General features: G+C 50.4%; 1 protein-coding gene across 1 annotated transcript in view; it reads right to left on the bottom strand.

Moving 5' to 3' along the window:
* Positions 1 to 11,898: 11,898 nt before the first annotated feature.
* The window catches only part of TOX2 (TOX high mobility group box family member 2), a 131,532-nt gene continuing 121,109 nt past the window's right edge, over positions 11,899 to 22,321 (bottom strand). The window contains exons 4-9 of the mRNA XM_019944049.3: positions 18,206 to 18,445; positions 15,557 to 15,784; positions 15,011 to 15,091; positions 13,795 to 14,190; positions 12,967 to 13,094; positions 11,899 to 12,146 (exon numbers count right to left, since the gene is read on the bottom strand). Coding sequence (XP_019799608.2) covers positions 12,110 to 12,146; positions 12,967 to 13,094; positions 13,795 to 14,190; positions 15,011 to 15,091; positions 15,557 to 15,784; positions 18,206 to 18,445 — 1,110 coding nt within the window. The 3' untranslated portion in view covers positions 11,899 to 12,109. The remainder of the gene's footprint in view (positions 12,147 to 12,966; positions 13,095 to 13,794; positions 14,191 to 15,010; positions 15,092 to 15,556; positions 15,785 to 18,205; positions 18,446 to 22,321) is intronic.

Here is a 22,321-nt window from a genome sequence, read left to right as displayed (position 1 = left end):
ACCTGGTTTGCAGGTTGTATTCATTTTCTATTGCTGTGTAACAAATTACCCCAGACACAGGGGCTGAAAACAACCACCTGTTTCTCATCTCAGTCTCTGTGGCTCAGGGGTCTGGCCCATTTTAACTGGGTCCTCTGCTCAAGGGCTCACGCGTCTGAAGTCATGGTGTTGGCTAGCTACATCCCCATCTGGAGGCTCAGCTAAGAGAAAGATCTGCTTCCAAGCTCTGTTGGGTTGTTGGCAGAATTCATTTTTGTGGGTGTAGGACTGAGGTCCCCGTTTCTGACTACCTCTTATCCAGGGACCTCTCTTAGCAATGAGACTTCATTAGTGCTTCTTGGCCATGCGGCACCTCCTCTGAGAACAGAACAGATTACTTCCTTCAAGATCAGCTTCGTCAGCGTGAGCTGTTACCCTGTTCTTATTTCGCCCCCTGGCAGCGGGACAGGGTGCTCAGGGAGCAGGTGGAGGCCCCTCTTCCCAGGTTTCCAGACAGAAGGGGCTTGGAAGGAGGTGTGGGCAGGATATGGGAAGATGGGCAAGGCTGACGTGTGGGGAGCTGGGGTGAGGGAGACCCTGTAGTCTGAGCCCAGGCATGGCCTCGGGTCTTCCATCTTGGGGCAGGGGAGGGAGGAGCTGGAGGGCAGTTCTCTCAGCCTAGGCTCTTCCTTCCCTCCTGGCCTCCGAGAAGGAAGGAAGTCCCCTCTCTAGGCAGAACAGCGAGTGGGGCAGAGGGTGGGTGTGGAGTGAGGGGTCTGGCTGGAGATAACGACCACACAGAGTGTCTCCCAGGCCCCTTCAGCCTGGGAGGAAAGCAGCTGATACACTCATCGTCACCTGGGCATTTGACACGAATAGTCATCCTTCCAGGGGAGTTTTCACTGGAAAAGAGAAGCCTGGATAGAGCAATGCATGATCCGAAGGAATATTTTACTCTGGAAAAATGTCAGTTATCCACAGGGGAGCTGGTTTTTGGCCGGGTGCTCCAAGCCAAAGTAACCCCTCCTCACCCCCACCCAAAAGAAGAAAAAATAAATAATCATACACCTGTTTCCCTGCTCACATGAGGAAGGATATTGGCAATGTGGGGCGCCAGGATCATAGCCATCACTTATTAAGAGCTATTCATATCACTTGCATGCCAATGATATTATATTGTCTCATTAAGCCGTCAGAGCCACTCCATGGGATCGTAATTGTTGGGAGCAGGAGATGCAGGGTAAGGGTGGAGGTGAATGACCCATGTTACCTACTTGTATCTGGCAGAACTGGATTCAAACTCACTATTTGACTCTAAAGCCCACCTTGGCTACTACCCATGCTGTTAGGCCTGCTACACTGCACTGCAGTTCTTGAAAATGACCACCAGGAGGCGCCACCACTCCATACATGAATGCTCTCATGAATGTGCTCAAGAGAAGGCTGCTTTTATTAAGAAAATTCATCATCCTTGGACTTCCCAGGTGGCGCAGTAGTTAAGAATCCGCCTGCCAATGCCAGGGAACACAGGTTCGAGCCCTGGTCCAGGAAGATCCCACATGCAATGGAGCAACTAAGCCTGTGTGCCGCAACTACTGAGCCCGTGTGCTGCAACTACTGAAGCCTGCACAGCTAGAGCCTGTGCTCCGCAACAAGAGAAGCCACCACAACGATAAGCCCGTGCACCACAGCGAAGAGTAGCCCCCACTCGCCTCAACTAGAGAAAGCCCGCGCGCAGCAGCGAAGACCCAACGCAGTCAAAAATAAATAAAATTAAAAAAAATTCATCACCATTGCTATTCTCTGATTCACCATAATAATAAAATCTACTATAAATTAAGCACTTACTGTATGCCAGGCCCTGCACAAGTACTTTACATGCCTTATTTCATACATTCCTCACAACAGCTCTGTGTTTTCAAAGGCCATTGTGTTTTGCAGATTAGAAGCTAAGATTTAAACCTAGGTCTGTCTGTCTGTCTTCAACACCCATACTCTTAACCATACCCTCAATGGAAGGCACAAACTAGATGCTTGGAGGGTGCACTTGGCTGGCAAACTTGTCTTGTTTGGGCCAGCTTGGTGTTTTAAAACACATTGAATTTAAATGCTTTAAAACACATTGAATTTAAATGCTTTTTGGCAGGACACCATTCTCCGCTTAGCCACGGTCCTCACCATACCCTGTCAGACTGTCGTTTCTTTCCTTTTTTGGTCTTATCTGCCCAACTCTGACGCCATTTGAATTTGCAACTTCATTTATGCCAATGACAGTGTGTTGACTCCCTTTATTCTAATAACATTTTGTGGACTGAAAAAAAAAAAAACTACTGGGGGAGCTTGGAGGTTTAGGAAGGCAGAGATGACAAATGGTTGTGGCCCAATGTCATTCCAGAGACATGGGAGGCAGGCCTGTCTTGCAGTGCTGTCCCCTGACATGTTAGCAAATGTTCTTTGAGTAATTGCAGTGTGCATGCACCACGTCGGATGTGTGGGTTTCCTGTGACAGACGATGGGGAGCTGGAGGTGGATGTGACGCGTCTGGGCTTCACAGCATCCTCCCAAGGGGGGCGATCAGAGTGATCAGCTACTTCATGGACCCATGCAGAATTTTTCCCGATTTGTGTGTCTTTTCTGATTTCCTTTTGCTTGGCCCATGAACCGGTAGTTGGACTTAACCAGCACTGTGGGGTTACTAATTAACATCAACCACCTCGTCTGTTAAGGAGTGAGTTGTGTCTCCCCTAAAATTTTTGTGGTGAAGTCCTACCCTCCAGTACCTAAGAATGTGACTGTATTTAGAGACAGGGCCTTTAAAGAGGCGATTAAGTTAAAATGAGGCCATTAGGGTGGGTCCTCAGCCAATTTGACTGGTGTCCTTATAAGAAGAGGAAATCTGGACATACAGGAGGGGGCACACGAGGAACTCTTGCACACAGAGGAAAGACCATGTAAGGACACGGAGAGAAGGTGGCCATCGGCAAGCCAAGGAGAGAAGACTCAGAAGAAACCAATCCTGCCGACACTTTGACCTTGGACATCCAGCCTCCAGAACTGTGAGAAAATGAATGTCTGTTGTTTAAGCCACTCAGCCTGCGGCATTTTGTTATGGCAGTCCAAGCTGTCTAATACACTGTCTTCATCAAAGGTGGTCTGGGTGGGGGCTTAGCAGGGCTGGCTGAGCTCAGGATGTAAGTCTGCGGCCTAGAGCCAGGCTGGGAGAGAAGAGGAAGGAGCTCCAACACTCCCTGCCACGCCCCTCACCCCTGGCATGAGACACCATGTGGAAGAATTAATTGGTGTGCTTTGTTCTTCACGTTCTTCTCCTACTAGTGATCATAAGAGCACATCTTATCCTCATGGATAAGAGCACAGAGAAGCCAATCTCTTGCCTTCTAAGTTCAAAAATATGGTCTAGGGGTAAGACAGAAGTAGTCGGTAGGGAGATGCCATCTAGCACTCTTCAGATTGGAAGAGTCTACTGAGCTTTGGTCAATGAAAAAAGACCCACCTCAATGTACAGCATGGTACCATCCCAAGACATACCAGACATAGAGAAAACCAAAAGCTACCAGAGAAGGGAGAAAATGCAAGCAATGTATGAAGAAACGGGAAGCAGAATAACATCAGATTCTTCAACGGCAAACTGGTAGCTAGAAGGCAATGAAGCCACACCTTCAGAATTCACAGAGAAAGTTACTTTCAACCTTTACCCAGTTCAACTATCAATCAAGTGTGAGGGGAGAATAAAAACACTCGCAGAGCCCCAAATATATTTCCGATCTACCTTTTCTCAGAAAGCTACTGGCAGATGTGCTCCATCGCAATGACCATGCAAAACAAGAAAGAGGAATGAACAGAATCCAGAAGAACGAGGACCTTCAGTGGAGAAAAGCAAAGGGATTTGCTTCAGACGACAGCTGTGAGTCTGCCCGGAGAAGGAGAGAACACATTGGAACACCCAGTATCTGACCATATGCCGAACAAGTTCACATTCTGTGAGATTGGGGGGAAATGAGGGACAGAGGAAAATGAAGTACCCAAAGAACAAAAACCAAAAACAGCAAAAGTATTCAAGGAGAAGGTATAATTAAAATACACACCTTGGCCCATCAGTAAACATTTGTTCACATGATAGGATGAATGTAAACGTGAAATGTTGATTTAACCACAATGATTACGGAGCTTCACCGGGAGGAGAGAGGAGGGGAGAGCAAAGATGGAGACATATGAGCACTAAATCCTTTTTTTTTTTTTCCCCACAGAGAGAGGTGAATAAATTCTTCAAACTGATGTGTTAAAAATCTATGGCCTATGACCACATTCCCACCAGCTACACGCGGCCAGGGTCTGGAGCAGGCCAGCCCTGAGATTTGCAGGTTAAGACAAGATACAAATGGGGCCCCACCCATAGCCCACCAGCCTTGTCTTCCCACCTCTGACAAGCAGCCTGCAGCGGAGGGGCCTGGCATTTGTGTCCAGACCACCTAGTTCAAACGTCTGGCTCTGTCCACCTCCCTCCCCCGTCGATGACACTCTGGGCCACCTCTCAGGGGTAGAAGCGTACAATCTAACAGCCAGGAGAACTGGCCCTAAGCCCGCTCAGGCCCTGGAAGACGGAACGTTGTTCAGAAAGGCAGAGGCTCTGGGTAGGCGTGTCTCCTTGGCTGCATGAACCTCTCACCCCATAGGGAGGGCAGTGGCCAGAGCGGGACCCTCAAAAGGCCAAGCCGCCTAAGGCAGCACCGGTCCGCAGCAACCAGAAGACGAGCCCGTTTCCGATATATTGGTGGTTCTCAGCTGGGGGTGGTTTGGCCTCCCAGGGGTCATGGGCAGTGTCTGGGGGTATTCTGGGCTGCCACACATAAGGGAGAGGGATGCTACTGGCATCTAGTGGGTACAGGTCGGGGATGCTGTCAAACATCCTGTGATGCACAGAACAGCACTCCTCCTCTGCTCCCCACTCCAGTCCCACAGAGACTTATCAGGCCCCAAATGTCCACAGTGACACGGTGGAGAAACCCTATGACGCATGTGTGAGTATTTTGGGGGCCACAGACTTGGGGTCCAAACCCTGACTCTGCCACGGACTTGTTCTGGATTTAATTATTTTTTTTCATCTCTCTAGGCCTCTGCTTTCTCAATTGTAAAATGGAGTTAATGGTAACTATTTCACAGGGGTGCGTGAGAAATAAAACGGACTTTATATGTGAAATGCCTGGGACAGAGTAGGTCCTCCAGAGGTGTTGTAGGTGTTCCTTAGATGGGGCAAAGAAGTGAATAAATAATATTAAAAATGGGTAAATCACGACATAGCAGCGTATCCATCCCTATTTATTTGTTGAGTTGCAGAGGAAATACTAAAAGCGTTGAGGGTCTGGAGGGAGGCGGTGGGAGGTGGACCTGCAAGGCGTGGAGAGCAGTGTTGTTAGAAGCCGCGTAGTACAGTTTGACTTGTTAAGTTCCATACGTGTATTACTGGTTTAAAAGTTGAAGATGAGGACCTTGAATATTAACATCCTTCCTTCCGTGTCCCTGCTAATTGCTATTATAAGGTAGCATGAGATTACTGTGGGAGTCCCACAGGCGTGATTTCATGCCGCCGAGCCCGGCTTGGTCCTGCACGCTCCAAGCGCCGCGGGGTCCTGCCCCTGTTTTCTTGCCCCTCCAGAGTCCTTACTAATTCTCAGGGCATAGCGGTCAGCTTGGGCTGCCACGACAAGTATCACAGACTTGTGGGGGGGGCGGGCTTCAACCACAGAAATTGATTTTTCTCACAGTTCTGGAGGCTGGATGTCCAAGATCAAGGTGCCACCAGTGTCTGATGAGAGCTCTTTCTTCGGGGTGCAGGTGGCTGCCTTCTCACTGTGATCTCACATGGCAGAGAGAGGTGGGGAGGGGAGGAGAGAGAGGGATGGGGGGAGACAGAGAGAGAGAGAAATTACTCCTCTCTGGGTCTCTTATAAAAGCACTAATCCCATCGTGGGGACCCCACCCACATGACCTCATATAAACCCAATCACCTCCAAGTACCATCACATTGGGGGTTAGGCTTCAACATATGAATTTTGAGGGGACACAATTAAGTCCATACCCAAGAGCAGCAACTAAATGACAGGTGGCCTCGACGTCCCCTTCTCCCTCGACTGGAATGTCTTCATAGTGGTTCCTTTAACTGCTTCACGGCTGCAGTTTAGAAAGCACTTTCCTGCCCAGTACTCTGTCTGATTCCCTTCCCACCCCTCAAAGGCGGTAAGAGTCCCACGTTACATGGTGGAACCGGCGAGTATATAGCAGGACAGAGACTGGGGCTGAGGTCCCTGCAGCCAGGGCTATGGACTCCTCGCCCTGTGCTGCTTCTCTCGGCCAGCAACTGTCCCTGTGCCACTGCACCTCGAGTCCCCGTCATTTCCAGTGACACAGTGCATCCGAGCCATCCGAGCGCATCCCTCGCCTCCACTGTCACCACCCTGTCTGGTACCGCCATCTTCTCTTCCCTGGAGGACAGCACAGCCCCCTGACTCCTACTCTCCTCCCGACAGCCAGAGATACCTTGTGAAAATGCAATTGGGATTGTGTCCCTCCTTCACTTGAATGACTTCCTGCTGCCCTGACGACAAAGGCCAAACTCCCTACTGTGGCCTAGGAGTGCCCTTCGGGCCGCTGGCAGCATCCTCAATCCCATCTCGTGCCACGCTCCCCTTTGATCACCCCCCAGCCACACTTCTTTCCTTGCTAATTCTAAAACAAACCAGCTTCTTCCTGCCCCGGGGCCTCTCCATGAGCCTTTTCTTCTCTCAGGAACTCTGTCCTCTCAGATGTGGTCACTGCTGGTTCCTTTACCTCCTCAGGTAACCTCCATCCCCTTTCTGAAGTGACCCCAAGCTCCCTCCACCCATCCCTCTCGTGTCATCCTATTACGTTGCCTTCTGAGCATTTGTCACCATCTCAAACTATCCTTCTTATTCATGAGTTATTTGTGTAAAAATATGTTGGCTGGAAGGAGCGGTTCCAATGGCCCAGTGCAGGTGACCAGGGCTGCCTCTGAGGTGTACGTGTTAGAGAAATTGATTCACAGTTGGGGCCAAATATCACCACCCCCAACACACTCATACCCAGAGCTCCCGAAGAGATGCGTGAACCTGCGCCTCTTCGCCGAGCCAGCATCCTGGTACCACCTACACCCGCGTTGCGTGGGAGGGGATGGTTGGAGCAGGGAAAGCCACCAGGATCCCTTCCTCAAAAGCCCTTCCTTCACCGCCTTCTCCCAATCTAACAGGACCACCCATTATTCTTGCTCAGAGCAACTATTTTGGGGCCCTTCTAAGCAACCTTATCACGTGATGTCTTATATGTATTGGTGGGTATCCTCGTTTAATGCTTTATTTCTCCAAGAGGGTGGGGACCTGGCCTATCTTATTCATCACCGTGTTGCAACACCACACACAGCGCCTGGCACTTAACAAGAGTTCGTTAAATATTTGTTGAACGAGTGCCAATTAACCCGCTTTGTGTTTAACAGGAACCTCTGGAGGGCAGCCTACCTCCACTGCAAAGCCTGGCTCTGCCGGCAGAAGATCAAGCGCGGTCAGCGTCAGATGGGCAGAGATGGGCAGGTGGCTGGGGGGTAGGGGTGCCTTCTGGCAGCAGGAACACCTTCCCTCTGGAGAGGAGGGAGGATGGAGGCCCAGGTAACCCCTGCATGTGGCGTGAAACTGAGGCCAGACAGAGGAAGGGCTACGGCGTTGTGATGAGGGACAGCCTGCCTGGGAGGATCTTGGTTCTGCTTCCTACGGGTCACCTGACCTTGGGCAAGTTCCTTCCCCATTTCCTCATATGTGACTTGGGGTGAGTAAAAGTCTCCTCTTCCAAGAGTTGCTGTGAGTAATAAGAAGTTAATAAATACATGTAAAGTTCTTCGAAATTGTTATTATTGTTGTTATTTAATCTCTACACCGGAAGGTACAGTTTCCCGTATCATGTACTAGCCAGGATATAGCGGGGTGTGTGCGTGGGCATTGTGGGCGTGTGGTATGTGACGTGTATGGCGTGTGTGCCCATGTGCTATGCATGCGTATATGTCTATATTCTTTTCCATTACAGGGTATTACAAGATATTGAATACAGCTCCCTGTGCTCTACAGTAAATCCTTGCTGTTTATCTATTTTATATACAGAGTGCGTACCTGTCAATCCCGTACTCTGAATGCATCCCTCCCCGCCCAGCTTCCCCTTTAGAGAATCACAGCCACAGGGCCAGCCTCTGGCGTCTGGGGTCAGGGAAGCATGGCGCTCTCCAACCACGGGCCAGTCCTCCAGTTCAGTCCTGGTCACTGGGCGGGGCACAGCCCAGATGTCCCCTACCCAGGAAGCTTTGACAGACACCAGCCGGACTGGGGACCCCTCTTCTGCATTCTCCTGGCTCCCTCTTTTTGCACTGGCCACATAGTAGTTTTAATTTTATATTTTGGTGATTTATGAGATGAAATTATAACTTTACCATCAATTAAATATTACTGTTTTCATCCTCTGCCTCCCCCGCTTGCCTTAAGCTCCTAGACTGGCAGAATCTGTGCTCGATTCCACTTGGCCTCCCTGGTGCTCAGCGAAGGGCCTGGCAGAGAGTAACTCCTCGGTTATTTGCGTTCCTGCTGAATGAATACATTGAATTTTCGCATCCTGGACTCCGAAAGTTAATTGGAAGGCCCATCTGTGCCATGTTGCCCACAATCGGTCTAATGTGGAAATCTGTACGTAGCCCTGGAGGGAGGGGTTACCACCAGGCAATCCTAGGACCAGCCACGCCTTCCTTCCGGGGTGGGAGGCTCGGCCTTTGGCCCCGCTGGGAGCCCTGCTAGGATTCCAGTGTGTTTAGGGGGGGCTGGGAGATGGATGCCGCTGAAGCAGGCGCTTGGCACCAGGAAGGGCGAACGGTTTTGGTTCTGGGGCCAGTTTCATGGACAGGGGGTGGGCTGGGCGTGGAGGGTAGCTGCAGGCAGGAGCTGAGGGTCCTCACAGTGTCAGGGCCACTGCACTGGGGTCCAGGCAATAGCACGTGACCTCGAGGTACGGCGGGCCCAGGCCACAGACTGGCCTTGGCATAGCGGGGGCACAGTGGCTGCAGGGGTACCTGGTCTATTCTGAGGCTGTGGAGCCCGGGGTGCAGGTTTGGGAGCACAGGGTGAAGGCATCTGCGGCAGAGGCCTCAGTGCTGTTACGGCGGGTGTGGCGTCGGGCTCCCGGGGAATCCGTGGGCTGTACCAACATCAGCTCAGGGCAGAGTTGGAAGAAGGCGGCAGACACTGCTTTTGGGGAGAGGACTTCTTAGGGGAGAGGATTTCTTTGTGAGTATGTGGGAACCTAGATCCCCCCTTGCGCGAAGCTTGAGTTGGTTTCAGGGGCTGAAAGTCTTGCATTTGAAGGTGGGGCCAGAGCCAGTGAAAGAATACAGAACTTTACTGGTGTGGCCTCACTGTGCTCAGCTAGGATGGGTAGGTCCATGGCCCGAGAAATAGAGCCTGAGATGGGATCTCTGGGTCAAGAAGCTTACCAGGTGGGTGCTCTCAGAAGGGGGTGAGGGAAGCAGGGCAGGGTAGAGAAGCAGCTAAGCAAGGATGGAGACCTGCTGCATCATGATCTGCCGGGAGCTCTGGAGCATGAGTGGTACCAAGGAGCCGGCTGCTCCATTATTCGGTCACTAGCTGAGGATAGCTCTGGGGAACGGGGCATCCCCTCCTGGTCCAGGGCAATGACTGGGACAAAGGGGGCCGCTGAGAACTGTGAGTGGCCACCACTCAGGAGCTGGGAGATGGGTTCTGGCCCATAAAGCGATCTGGGGGAGGCACCAACAGCATCCACTGTAGTTAGCATCGTGGACTCCACGGCCCTGAAATCAGCCTTCTTGTACCTTCCACTGACCATTGGCCCTGTTTCCACTCTCTGGGGCCGCAGGACGCACCCGCTTGGCCACCTCCTGATCTATGTAGGCAGTGTATTCAGACTCTGCTTGGGTGCCTCTGACTGTCCCTTGCAGCCGAGAGAGAGGCCAGCCTCGGCATGCGGATGTGTCCAAAGGAATCCTGAGCTCCTGGTGCAGCGATGGGCGGCGGGGCAGGTAGGAGTGTCCGCCTCGAGAGCAAGAACCCGAGAGCCTTGCACTCTTGTTATCTGGGGTTGTCTGCATAGATCCCAATGATGCTGTTTTCTCCAATGTCGAAGCAAGAGTCGAACATTAAACTAAGTCATCAGTGTGTTACTGACAAGCTCCACGTAGGGAAGGAAATCGTGACCACATGAAATATTTATGCTTCACGTCGCAATGATGCTACTGACATGACAGCGTGTTGTCTTTGTTTGGCTGGTTTTTCTTTTTTTCTTTTTCCAAAGTGGATTACAAAGCGCCCCTCCAGTGAGGGGGGAAACTGCCCACAGAGAAATTGCGCCTCATCCTGGGAGCTGTTGTCTGGGCGAAGCGGGGCTACATGATTGGAGAACGAGGGGCCAGGCCCGTGCAGCCTCCTCTGTCTGGGTCATGGGCCTGGTTTGGGGTGCCAGCACCTGTCCCCCTCCTCAAAATAGCTGTGTCATGGGGCGCAAAAGCTGCAGTCTCCCCAGAGCTCCACGACACCAGCGACTGTGATTTTTCCAGATACAATTAAAGTAGTCACGTAATTATTACTTTTTTGGGAAGTACCACCCCCTAAAATCTGTCAGGAAACCTGGCTAGGAGCCTCTCCTTGTCTGGGATGCTGGCTACACTCGGGCTTGGAGGAGTCCCTCTGCCCGCCCTGGGCTCCTGCTGTCCTGAACCCACCTCTCACCTCCACCAGACTGGAAGCTTCCAGAGGTCAGAGGCCCCATCGGCGGCGAGGGAGTGGTCAGTAGGGACTCACTGCGGTCACCTGCCCGTGAGGGCCCTTGCGTGGCCAGCACTCTATGCCAGAGCGCCTGGAATCATCATGAGAACCCTACGTGTTCACACCATCATTATCCCACTTCTACAGATGGGAAGACTGAGGCCAGCAGGGCTCTGTCACCCATAGAGACCCTTGGGGGTGGGGAAAGGGCAGGTGGGACTTTGCCCTCAATCTGACTGACACCAGAGGCTCTGTCCTGGTGAAGCCACCACCAAAGTCCACTCCAGAAGGCCTGGCCCTGGCTTACCAAGTGTAAGGAGAGACAGGCTTGTTGCCAACTTTTCAGAAGTTTTATTATAAAGAAATTCGAGAGAAGCACTGTGCACCGAGGCAGACATTTGCAGGGTCAGAAAACGGCTGCAAACATTAAGAACCCAAACCCAAACCGAGCCCCCAAAGCACGCACACTTCATGATAAACTGCAGTGTCGTTCTCAGTTGTTCCTTATAAATAGACAGAAGTCGTTGTTGGCCATTTTAAATAAACGTATGATCAAAATAAAAAAAGCGCAACGTCTCTGAGTGTGGCTAGAAATCGTCCGGTTCCTGCTGTACAGACGATAAAACGGTTTGGCTGCTTCTTTCGTGCACATCTCCCTTAAGATAACACTTAAAAAAATGTGCTAAGGGTCATAGAAAATGCTTTTTACCTTAAAGGAATCTACTTTCCCCCCACCCCTCCCCACCCTGCAACAAAATAATCTTACAGGTGTCTTCAGCACAGTTTCTAAAACACTTAGTCAACTAGTACTTACACGGAGCCAACAGTTTATGTTTCATAATGTCTTGTTCGCACTGTAAAACCGTATTTGCACATCTGGGGCGGAGCTGGTCCCTGCCCTATGCATCTGGGGGCGGGTTTCTGCTGCAGAGTGATCCGTCCAGGGGCGGCTCACGCGACTTTGGGCTGGGGCCAGACGTCCCGACGTGGGGTACGGTGGCAGGGAGAGGAGCAGGGTCCACAGTAACCCTGAAGCAAGCAGGTCAGGGGGCGGAAGGTTCCTGCAGGTTCTTTGGGCTGGCGGCGGGCGGTGCGCTGCCTCTGCAGAGTCTGGTGGGAGGTTGAGGAAGAGACTCAGCCCGGGGCCGTGGTCGTGTCACTGCTCTCTCTTCTCCGGCACCCTGCTTCCTGCCAAGGCCTCTTTTCTGCTGTCAGCCCTTCAGGCTCTGAGCAGTGCCCTTCCAGCAAGCCTCAGGGAGGAGAGGGAGGTGGGCTTAGGTGAGGTAGAGCGATTTATCCCTGGGGAGGAGGCTGGGGGAGAAAGGAGAGGCTGTCAGAGTGGATGTGACACCTCCACCCCGCCCCAGGCGCCCCCCTGGCCCTCAAGGGCCTGGACACAAGGCCCAGGGCACATCAGGACACCTGCTCCCTGGCCCTTCACGCCCTCCCTGGATTCGGCTGCCCCTCTGAGGATGAATGAGGGTCTGTCCTGGCCCCTCCCTGACTACCCACTGGGCAGAACCGAACACCCCTCCTGGAATCCTGGCAGGGGACCACCTGGTCCTCAGCGGATACAAAAAGCTCAAACCTCAAAAGGAGACCAAGTCTGTGCTGTGACTGGGGCCCAGAGCTCCCATGGGACCAGGCTGAAGCCAGTCTCCAGCTGAGGCCACGCCCTCGCTAAGCTCCCTCCCTGCCCTGGTCTGCTTCCCTCCCCCACCCCGTCTCCTGCAGGTTCTCCCTGAACATGTATACATCGTCGAGGACACCCAAATCCCTGCCTCAAGCTCTGCTTCTGAGGAAGCTGACTGAAGACAGATGGCTTAGCTATGAATGCCATGTCATGCACTTGTGAAAAAGAACAGGATGGAAGGAAAACCAGCAAGAGTGAAGACAGGCCTTAGTTTCCCCTGCGGGCCTGGCAGCAGACCAGCTGAGTCCCTCTGGGGCCTTGTTTTGGTCCTCTCCTGAAGACGACGGGCACCCGGTGGCCAAGAGAACCTCCTGCAGGGCTGACAGTGACCTGCGGTGTCCCCCTTGTCTTTTCCCACCCTGTCATCCTGTCCTCACGCTCCACGTGTAGGCAGGACAAGGGCAGCACCAAGGGCGGGCGAGTGGGGTGAGGGCCGACCTGCAAGTGCTGATGCCACACTCCCCGCTGGGGTAACTGCTGTCCCAGTCTCCGCTGCTCGTGGGGTTGGATGGGCCAGGGGAGCGGGATCCGGAACCACTGGGGAACTCAGAGATGTGAGGGAAGTCCTGCCGAGGTGGGGAGGAGGCGGTGAGCAAAGGAGAGAGAATGGGGTGCATCTCAGGCAGCAAGAGGGGACGGGGGTGTGTTCACAGAGACACCTCCCCGGCTTATAAGAAATCTCCGCTCTGCCTCTCTGCCTGGAACGCTTCTTTCTTTTCCCTAGTAGAGCACGTTCTGGAAAATTCAACCCTTGTCTTAGCTACATGGGGGGGAGGGGGTGACAGACTTTCTTTTCCTGGACCTCAGTTTCGCACTCTGTAAAATGGATTTCTTGGGCTGAGTGACCTCCCAGGGCCAAGCAAGCCTTGTAATTACCAGTGTCTGTGGAGCAATTCGGGGGATCTGGCTTCAAAGGCTTTGGGGAGAGCCAGGAGCTAGGGTTGATCTAGCAGAAGCCACAGTGGCCTCAACCCCTCCAGCCAGAGAGCAGAAATGGACAGAGGCTGAGGGAGGAGGGTCTGAGGTACCCTAAGAATCTGAAGAATCTGTCTGGCTACTTGCCAACTGTTCTCCGCAGCCAGAGCATCTCACGCAAGGTGTACTCGCCCCATTTCACAGTTGCAGTAACTGAGGCTCAGAGAGGTAAGGTGCTAAGGCTGAGGTCACACAGCCGGTGAGTGGCAGGGCCAGTATTTGGAATCCCAAGCTGCCTCCCCTTTCTGCAAGGGGTCCCCGAGGGGCATGTTCTCACTGGACCCTGCTTACCTGTGGCCCTGGAGGTGAGGGGCTCACGGCCAACTGCACCTGGAGTGCCATGGGAGCGGGCAGGATGGGAGGCTGGGGGGCTGGGGACATGCTGACAGGTGGGCTGAGGAGGGTGCCCTGGGTGTGGGGCGGCAGTGGCAGTTGCTGGTGCAGGGGGCTGCTGAGAGGGAAGGAGGGGGGCGGTGGCGGGGATGCACTGAGGCCTGGCAGCAGCGACTTGGAGCCCAGTGTCCGGGCAAGGCTGGCGGGGGAGGCCCCGCTGCAGAAGGCCTGCAGGTCGGATGGCGTCAGGAAGGAGGCCAGGCCTGGCATGGCGTACATGGGCTGCTTGGGTGGGAGCATTTTGGCCGGTGGGTTCGCCTGAGTGTTCTTCGTCTCACCCTGGTCGGGGGAGCTCTGGAAGGAGACAGACACCAGTCACTCTGGAGAAGGTGCATAAGCCAGAACTTGGGCCACGAGGTTGTGTGGTTTTGTCACCCACTGGCGTGGCTCCTGGATGGCCCTCAGGCCCCTGGGGAAAGAGCTGGGGACTCACCAGAGATAATCCAGGGTCGAGCACACTTGGCTCTGACCATCCAACCACCCCTGCTTTAATCCCTGGGGCCTCCCCTGCCCACGGGAGAACCCATGCTTCTCAGCCTGGCCCGAGGGGCCAGCATCGTCCAGCTGGGCTATCCTCTACTTAGGCTTCTCCCCAGCCTCTGCGCCTCAGTGTGGGCCGTTCCCTTGATTTGGGACACCCTCTTCGCTTGGCCCTTTATGGCCTAACCCAGAAGCCATGTCCTCTGTAGCAGCTTCCAGACCACCCGCTGCCCCCCGTGGACCACACAACCACTGCCAGTGCTGAGCCTCCTGCAGTGCTGGGGCTGAGGAATGAGGCAGAGGGCGCAGGACGGGAGGAAAGGCCACATCTGAAGACTGGCAAAACTGGGTCTCAATCCCGGTACAGCCACCTAACAAGCTGGCTACTCACAGGCAGGTCGCTTAACTCCACTGTGTAACAGGTCCTTCTTGGAAGAATTAAATGAGATGCATGTACACTATGCATGTAAAGCACGAGCTTGGCACAGAGGCGGTGCACTGGAGAAGGGACCACACTGGTCTTATCCATCCCTCCCAAGACCTATGGTGTTGACCATTCCCGCCTTGGTTCTTGCTCTAACCCTCAAGTGGCCCCATTCTTATCAGGGCTGGGCCTAGGGATCCCAGGTGTTACCTTGGAGACAAGGCTGGCCCTGTAGGCTGCCAGAGCCTTCAGATACTCCTTCTTCGCTGCTTCGGTCTTCCTCTTGTAGGCCTGAAAGATCCGAGATGTGGGCAGTATCGAGGAGAGGTCAGGTGGTCAGCCTGAGCTCACAGGGCTGGTAACTGGCATTTACCTCGGAGCTAGCTCTGCTCCTATTCTCCCTGCAGGCCCCTGAGAGGAGGCCACGGGCCTCTGGTCAGCGGATAAGAAAGCTCTGGCTTGGACCCCAGACTTTTAAGAGTTGGAGGCCAAGATGGATGAAGATGCCTGTTCTCATTTAACAGATGAGGAAGCAGAGGTCCAGTTTTTTTCTCCACTTAACCAAGTGGCTAGTGAACGCAGCTGCAAAACAGCCAGATCAGAAGGGTCCTACCTCCCCAGCTTACAGATGGGCAGACTGAGCCTAGCAAAGACCTCTGCAGGAGCCTCTAGTTCCAGAGGCTGGGCCTGGTTCCAGACCTTCCAAGTCTGACCTCAGAGGCTTGAGGGATGGCCCAGAAAGGGACGGAGGCTCACCTGCTTCTGCTCCTCTCCCAAGCTGTCCCACATGGAGGCCACGATTTTGGACACATCCCCGAAGGTTGCACTGGGGTTCTGTCCCTTGATGGCGGCCTGAGTGTCTCTGAAGAAAAGCGCGTAGGCCGACACAGGCTTCTGCGGCTCATTGGGGTCCTTCTTCTTCTTCTTCTTTGGGTTCTTGGCCTTTCTGCCGGGGTCGGCGGAGGGTCTCTTTTCCCCCGACATCTGCCCGGGTGAGAGGAGTCAGAAATCAGAGAAGTCCGGGACCTCCTGCCAAAGGGGACCTGACCCAGCCTCAGGCAGAGCTGGACTTTCCTCAGCTTTTCCCTGCTTGCCCAGCCCTGCAGCACCTGGGGGCTGGCCCCGCTCCTCCCGGGCTTGAACACACACACACACACACACACACACACACACATGCATGCACACATGTCCTGGGTATGAGCCCTGGGTTTTTCTGTTTTCTTTCTTTCTTTGTCTTTTTTTTAAGTCTAGTACTGCATTTTTCGTTTAACTCATCAATGAGAATCAGCATGATGGTAAAGTTGATTCAAAGAAATACAAGAGAAAGAAACTGGTCAATGCCCTGGAGAGCAATAAAGCTATCACCTCTGGGGCTTCTAGTCTTTTGTACTGGCCAGAAGTCATTTGTGTCTCTACAGGCAAAAATTCATTTGCCTTGTAATCAGACGAAAATCGTTCACATCTTCATTGCTTTTCCCCCAAGTTAACATCTTCCTTTACAGAGTGTAAACCCCCTAATCAATAATGAAGGAGGAATCAAAACAAAGGCACAATCTCCCAGAGAATCAGGTAATTTTTGAGTCTGTTAGACGATGCTGTACTATGCCATTGAAAGAACGTGCAGTTATCCGTTTTTGGACTATTTCCAAGTTTTGGATAGATATATTTTTCTTAACAGCTCTCCCCTCCTGTGATCACAAATAATCCCCAAAGATTACCCTTGATTACATAAGATCAGTCTCTTCCACCACATTTCAGCTGTGTGATTTGGGTCCAGTGGCTTAGTCCCCCTGACCTCCTTTGAAGTTTTGGATGGAGTGAGGTTAATGGAACTGTCGCCAGGTGTGGCCTCACCCTGGACACCTGGCCTCTGATGCTGTCAGACGCCAGGACCACCATACTGCGAGCACCTCACTTAGGGCTTCCAGGATGCGGAGCGGGTGGGAATACCCCCCCACAGACTAGGACTCCCAGGCTACCCAGGGACCAGGGATGTTGCTCAAAGGCCCTGGATCCTGCCGTGGAGACCATGGCTCTATGCACCAAGGAAATGAAAGTGACACCATGAACTGATAAGGAAATTGTGGGCCAGTGGATAAGACTCAGGCCTGCACATCTGAGGGATGGGGAGGGGCAGTCTGTAGCCACATTGGTTCAGGCCTGCACATCTGAGGGATGGGGAGGGGCAGTCTGTAGCCACATTGGTTCTGTTCCTGAGTGTTTCTCTGCAGCCACTCACCTCCCCAAGCCTTAGTTCTGTCAGCACCGTGGCAAGGCTCTGACAGGATAGGAGATGCGGGCGGATGCGCCTTGTAATTGATGGAGAGCTGAGCAGATGAGGCACTGCAGGCGGTTAAGGGCACATATGCTGGAGCCAGATTGCAACCACCTTGGTTTAAATCCTGGTTCTATGACACTTGATACGTTACTTAACCTCTCTGTGCCTCAGTTTCCCCATCTGCCAATCGAAGATGATAAAGGCACCTACCACATAGGGTTGCGATGAAGATTACGTGGATTAATTCCTGTCGTGTCCTTAGAATACTGTCTGGCCCGTGAAAGTGTTTTAGAAGGGTTTGTTAAATAAAAAGAAAATAAAATTAAAACCTCCCCTGCCTGGACTACAATAGAGACCAAGTTATCCTGAGGATGTAGCTGGACCAGGATCCAGAGGTGCCCACCCCAGCCTGGAGGTCAGGGTACCTGCAGGATGGCATGGGTGCCACGGTTACTGCCCAAGGCCTCTGCAGGGCCGCCACGTGGAAAGGGGTGAGAGGCCCTTATGAAGAAGAAAGGGAGGGAGGCGTTGTGGAATCAAGCCTGGATTCTGCCAGCGACTCATTGGGAGATTCCAGGCATGCACATCCACCCCTGGCCTTTTGGGGCCTACGTTTTCGTAAAAACAAGATGCTCTTCGACAGGGAGGGAGATCTAGAGTCAGTGCAAAGAAAGGATGGGAGCCTGGACACATGGTGAGTTCTCATCCCTGACGTGTTCTTAAAGAGGCAGCACCACCCCTGGTTCCAGGGATACAGGGTGGGCCACGCCCCCAAGGGGGGGGAGTCATTTTTAGTGCTCCATCCTGCAGTGCTGCCCAGAGCACTGCTGGACCACGCATCTTTGTGGTCCTCCAAAGTGGGCCAAAAAGGCCAAAATGGTCATAAGACATGGCCCTGAGGATCTTGCCAATGCCAGCAATACCACTGAAACGACCCATTGGCTATTCAGGAATAAGACGACATCACGTTTATCCAGAATTTTCCTCTTTTTTTTTTTTTCCAGCAAAGGGTAGAGTTATACTCTTCTAGTCTTTTCTAGAAATAGGTAATGACCATTTCCATGCAGGGCCTGTCCCCTTGCTGACAGGAGGGCATCTTAAGCCTTTGCATCTCCATCCCTACGTACCTTGAAATGCGCTTCCGACTCCTCCTCCTGAGTTGAACTGGAGGGAGACGGGGTCGCCGACTTGCTCCCTGGGGGTGACGGGGAGCTGTGGGCGATGCCACTCCGGACGCCCATCTGAGAAATGAGCTGGGACTGGCTGAGGGCGCTCATGTGGCTGGCCAGCATCGCCGGGCGGCCCAGCAGGGGCCCTGGTCGGCCCGAGTCATAGGCAGCAACCTCTGAGTGGACCATCTCCTGGATCTGAGAGAAGAGGAGATTGCATGTTGAGTTCGAAGGGACCAGCACATCTGCATGTGTATGTACCAGACTCAGAGGAGGGGGTCCCCTCTGAGCTGTGGCTTCCCCATGGATCGCCCACAGGTGAGGGTCCATTCTATTCCGACCCCTGCACAATTAGATGCACCTCTGGGGGGGGGGCCATTCTGTCGATAGTCACCCTGGACAGAGAGTCAGCATCTCAGCCCTTGCTAGAGAGCCTAGTCCAGCAGTGAAGAGACCATTTTATGATACTGGGTTTTCCTTCCTGGAACACGGTGTATCTTTGCATTTATTCACTATGCAGCATGATAGCAAAGAGCATAGACGTTGGAAGCCGAATGCATTTTGAATCCTGGTTCTGCTGCTTATACGCTGGGTGACTTTGGCCAAGTTACTTAACCTCTTTGTGCCTCAGTTTCTTCACCTGAAAAATTTGGATAATGATTAAACTTACCTTCTAGGGTTGTTAAGGATTAAATCTGCCTGGCACATAGTAAGCCCTATCTTGTACGAGGGTTTGTTAAATACATAGAATAAATAAATCCCTTAATAAAGTTTGCACATTTTTCCCCCACAGGTCAGTCGTTTTCTTATTATCTATTCACCATGATATTTTCTAACTGGTTATTTTTAGAATATAAAGCAAGCTACTAATTTTTATATACAGGCATTTCTCATAGTAAACATTTAGAATAGTGTACGCTTTTTGCCTAAAAATTACATACACACACACGCTGTTCAGTGAGGCATGCCAATTTGCATAGTCTTACAATTATTTTTATTTCCTCTGAATTTGTGGTTAAATTCTAATTTTATTTATTTATTTATTTATTGCGGTACGCGGGCCTCTCACTGTTGTGGCCTCTCCCGCTGCGGAGCACAGGCTCCGGACGCGCAGGCTCAGCGGCCATGGCTCACGGGCCCAGCCGCTCCGCGGCACGTGGGATCTTCCCGGACGCGGCATGCACCCATGTCCCCTGCATCGGCAGGCGGACTCTCAACCACTGTGCCACCAGGGAAGCCCTAAATTCTAACTTTTAATATCCAGTATCTGTGTTTTCCTTTACTTGTTCTTTGTTAGGGAGCCTCATCTGTTTTCTATTTTATTTTGTGGGATTTTTTTTTGCTCCTCAAAAGAATCAAATTTCAAATTTATCAGGTCTACTCCTCCGTTTTCTAATTCCTTAACACCTAATTTTATCTTTATTAATCTCTTCCTCTGATTTTTACATATTTATTAGTGTTGCTTCCCCCTCAATTTTGGGTCGCATTTTCAATTCAGTATTTTCATTTTCAATGTTTAGAAGTAGGTTTCATGCTATGAATTTTCCTCTGAACATGACCTTAACGTTTCTCAGACTTCATCACGTGAGATTTTCATTATTGTTCTTTTTGATGTATTTACTTTTAAATTTCAGTTTTAATTTCCTCTCATCCAATCGATGTTTAAGAAGAGTTCTGAAATTTTTTTTTTAATTTAATATAATTTTTAAAAAATTTTTGGCTGCGTTGTTTCTTCATTGCTGCGCACAGGCTTTATCTAGTTGCAGCGAGCGGGGTCTACTCTTCATTGCGGTGCGCGGGCTTCTCATTGCAGCGGCTTCTCTTGTTGCGAAGCATGGGCTCTAGGCGCGTGGCCTTCAGCAGTTGCAGCACCCGGGCTCAGTAATTGTGGCTCATGGGCTTAGTTGCTCTGCGGCATGTAGGATCCTCCCAGACCAGGGCTTGAACCTATGTCCCCCTGCACTGGCAGGCGGATTCTTAACCACTGTTAACCACTTCCCTGTGCCACCAGGGAAGTCCGAGTTCTGAAATTTCTGTGCCACCAGGGTAGTCCGAGTTCTGAAATTTCTAAGAGGTCAAAACTTTTTGTTGTTTCTTTTCCTTTTGCTCCTAATTTCTAGTAACAAACGTGATCTAAGAATATGATCTGTACTATTTGCACTTTTGAAAATTTATTCAGGTTTCCTTTAAGACCCACATATGTTTAAATTTTGTATATGTTTAAATTTTGTATATATTTCACAGTATTTAAGGGCAAAGGGGAGCTGTGTTTGCAGAGTAATATAATAGTGTGACATTTCTCTGTCTTATCAGTGGTGATTATATTATTTCGATTCCTTTGGTTTGTCAAAGTTGCCTACAACTTTCTGCTTCCATCAAAATCTCCCTTTAATGCTTAAAGTTTTTGTTTTGGGAATTTGATGTTGGTTTTTATTGCAAAAAGAAAACTGGCAATTATATCTTCATAACGGATTAAACTTTAGTATTATTATAAAGTGTCTAATTTTTGCCTTGAATTCAGTGGAGTCTGATATGAACACTGCTATCCTTGCCTGTAGATATATTTGTCTGAATTTGTTTGGCGTTTCTTCATTTCTGAGGAACTTTCTTTTTTACGTGTCAGTTTCCATTCTTTCGGGTTATCTTTGTCAAATGTTGGTTTTTTTGTGTGATGGTCAGCTTTAGAAAAAGAACTGAGTTGTTTCCCTTTTTCATTATGTCCTGGAAGAGTATAAATAACAAAGAAATGATTATTTTCCTTAGAGAACTGAAAGAGTTTAGACATAAAAACATCTGAGGCCCAGGGCTTTTTGAAAGATTGATTTTCACAATATTTGCTACGGCTAATAGGTCTATTTTAGTTTCCACATTCTCTTGAGTTAGTTTGGTTTTATAGATATATATATATATATACACACACACATATATTTAGAAAATTGTATACTTCATCCAGATTTTAATACCAGTAGCATAAAATTAGGATAACATTACCATATTTTTAACCTACTCTATGGTTTTAAATCCCCATTCTCAATTGTAATGCTGTGAATGCATGTTGCTTTTTAAAATTTTCCTTCTCAAAATTTATATATTTTGAACTGTCCAAAGAACCAGTTCTTATATTTAAACAAATCTATTTGACAACTTTTCTCATCATTATTAAATTTTGCTTTTCTCTCTATGAATAGTAACTTCGGGTATCATGTTGCTTTTTATCTAGCTTTTCAAATTAAACAATTTACTTATTTTCACATTTTCTTTTTTAATAATAGAAGTAGCTAGGGCAGGGGTTCAAACAGGGACACTTTTGCCATGTAGGAGATGTTTTTGGTTTTTAACTGGGTGAGGGGGGTGCTGCTACTGGTGTCTAGTGGGTCGAGGGGCCAGGGATTCTGCTCAACACCCTATAAAGCACAGAATGCTCCCCAACAAGAGTGATGTACCCCAAATGTCAACAGTGCTGAGGGCGAGAAGTCCAGCTCTGTAACCATGATGTTTTCCCCCTGAGGAGGACTCTAGCTGAATCATAGAAATATTTTAAAAATATTCTACAACTGAAGATCTGATTTTCCTTTTTACCCTAAAATTATTTGGAAAAGAGTCTTTATTAATGTAGCCTTTTGTGACTGTGGCCAGGGAACATAACACCTAGGATTTTACCTTTGTGGTACTGAAGTTTTCATTATGGCTTAAGATAGGATCAATTTTTGTAAAACTTTCATGTGCCTCTGAGATAATGTTTACTCGGTAACATACACATTTCTCTATGTGTCTATTCAATAAACTGTTTTGACTACTTTAGCTGTGAAATCTCGAGAAAAATGAGTTTAAGCCTCCTACTACTACTGTGTTCCTATCAGCTTCGCTATAGAATTTAAACCGGTTTCCTTTATATTGATGTGGTTATTCATTATATATGTCCCAGAATGCTATATTTTCACACGGCTTCTCCTTGTTAATTTTTTAAAAGTATGTTTGCCTCAACTAATGTTTCTATCTTAAATCCTACTTTATCTGTGGCAATTATCACTTTCTTGATTTTTCCACTGTTTTATTTACTATACTTCAATAAAA

The sequence above is a fragment of the Tursiops truncatus genome, chromosome 15 (assembly GCF_011762595.2).
Source record: "Tursiops truncatus isolate mTurTru1 chromosome 15, mTurTru1.mat.Y, whole genome shotgun sequence".
NCBI lineage: Eukaryota > Metazoa > Chordata > Mammalia > Artiodactyla > Delphinidae > Tursiops > Tursiops truncatus.
The sequence above is the reverse complement of the archived record's forward strand: the minus strand, read 5'-3'. Positions and strand labels throughout refer to the sequence as shown.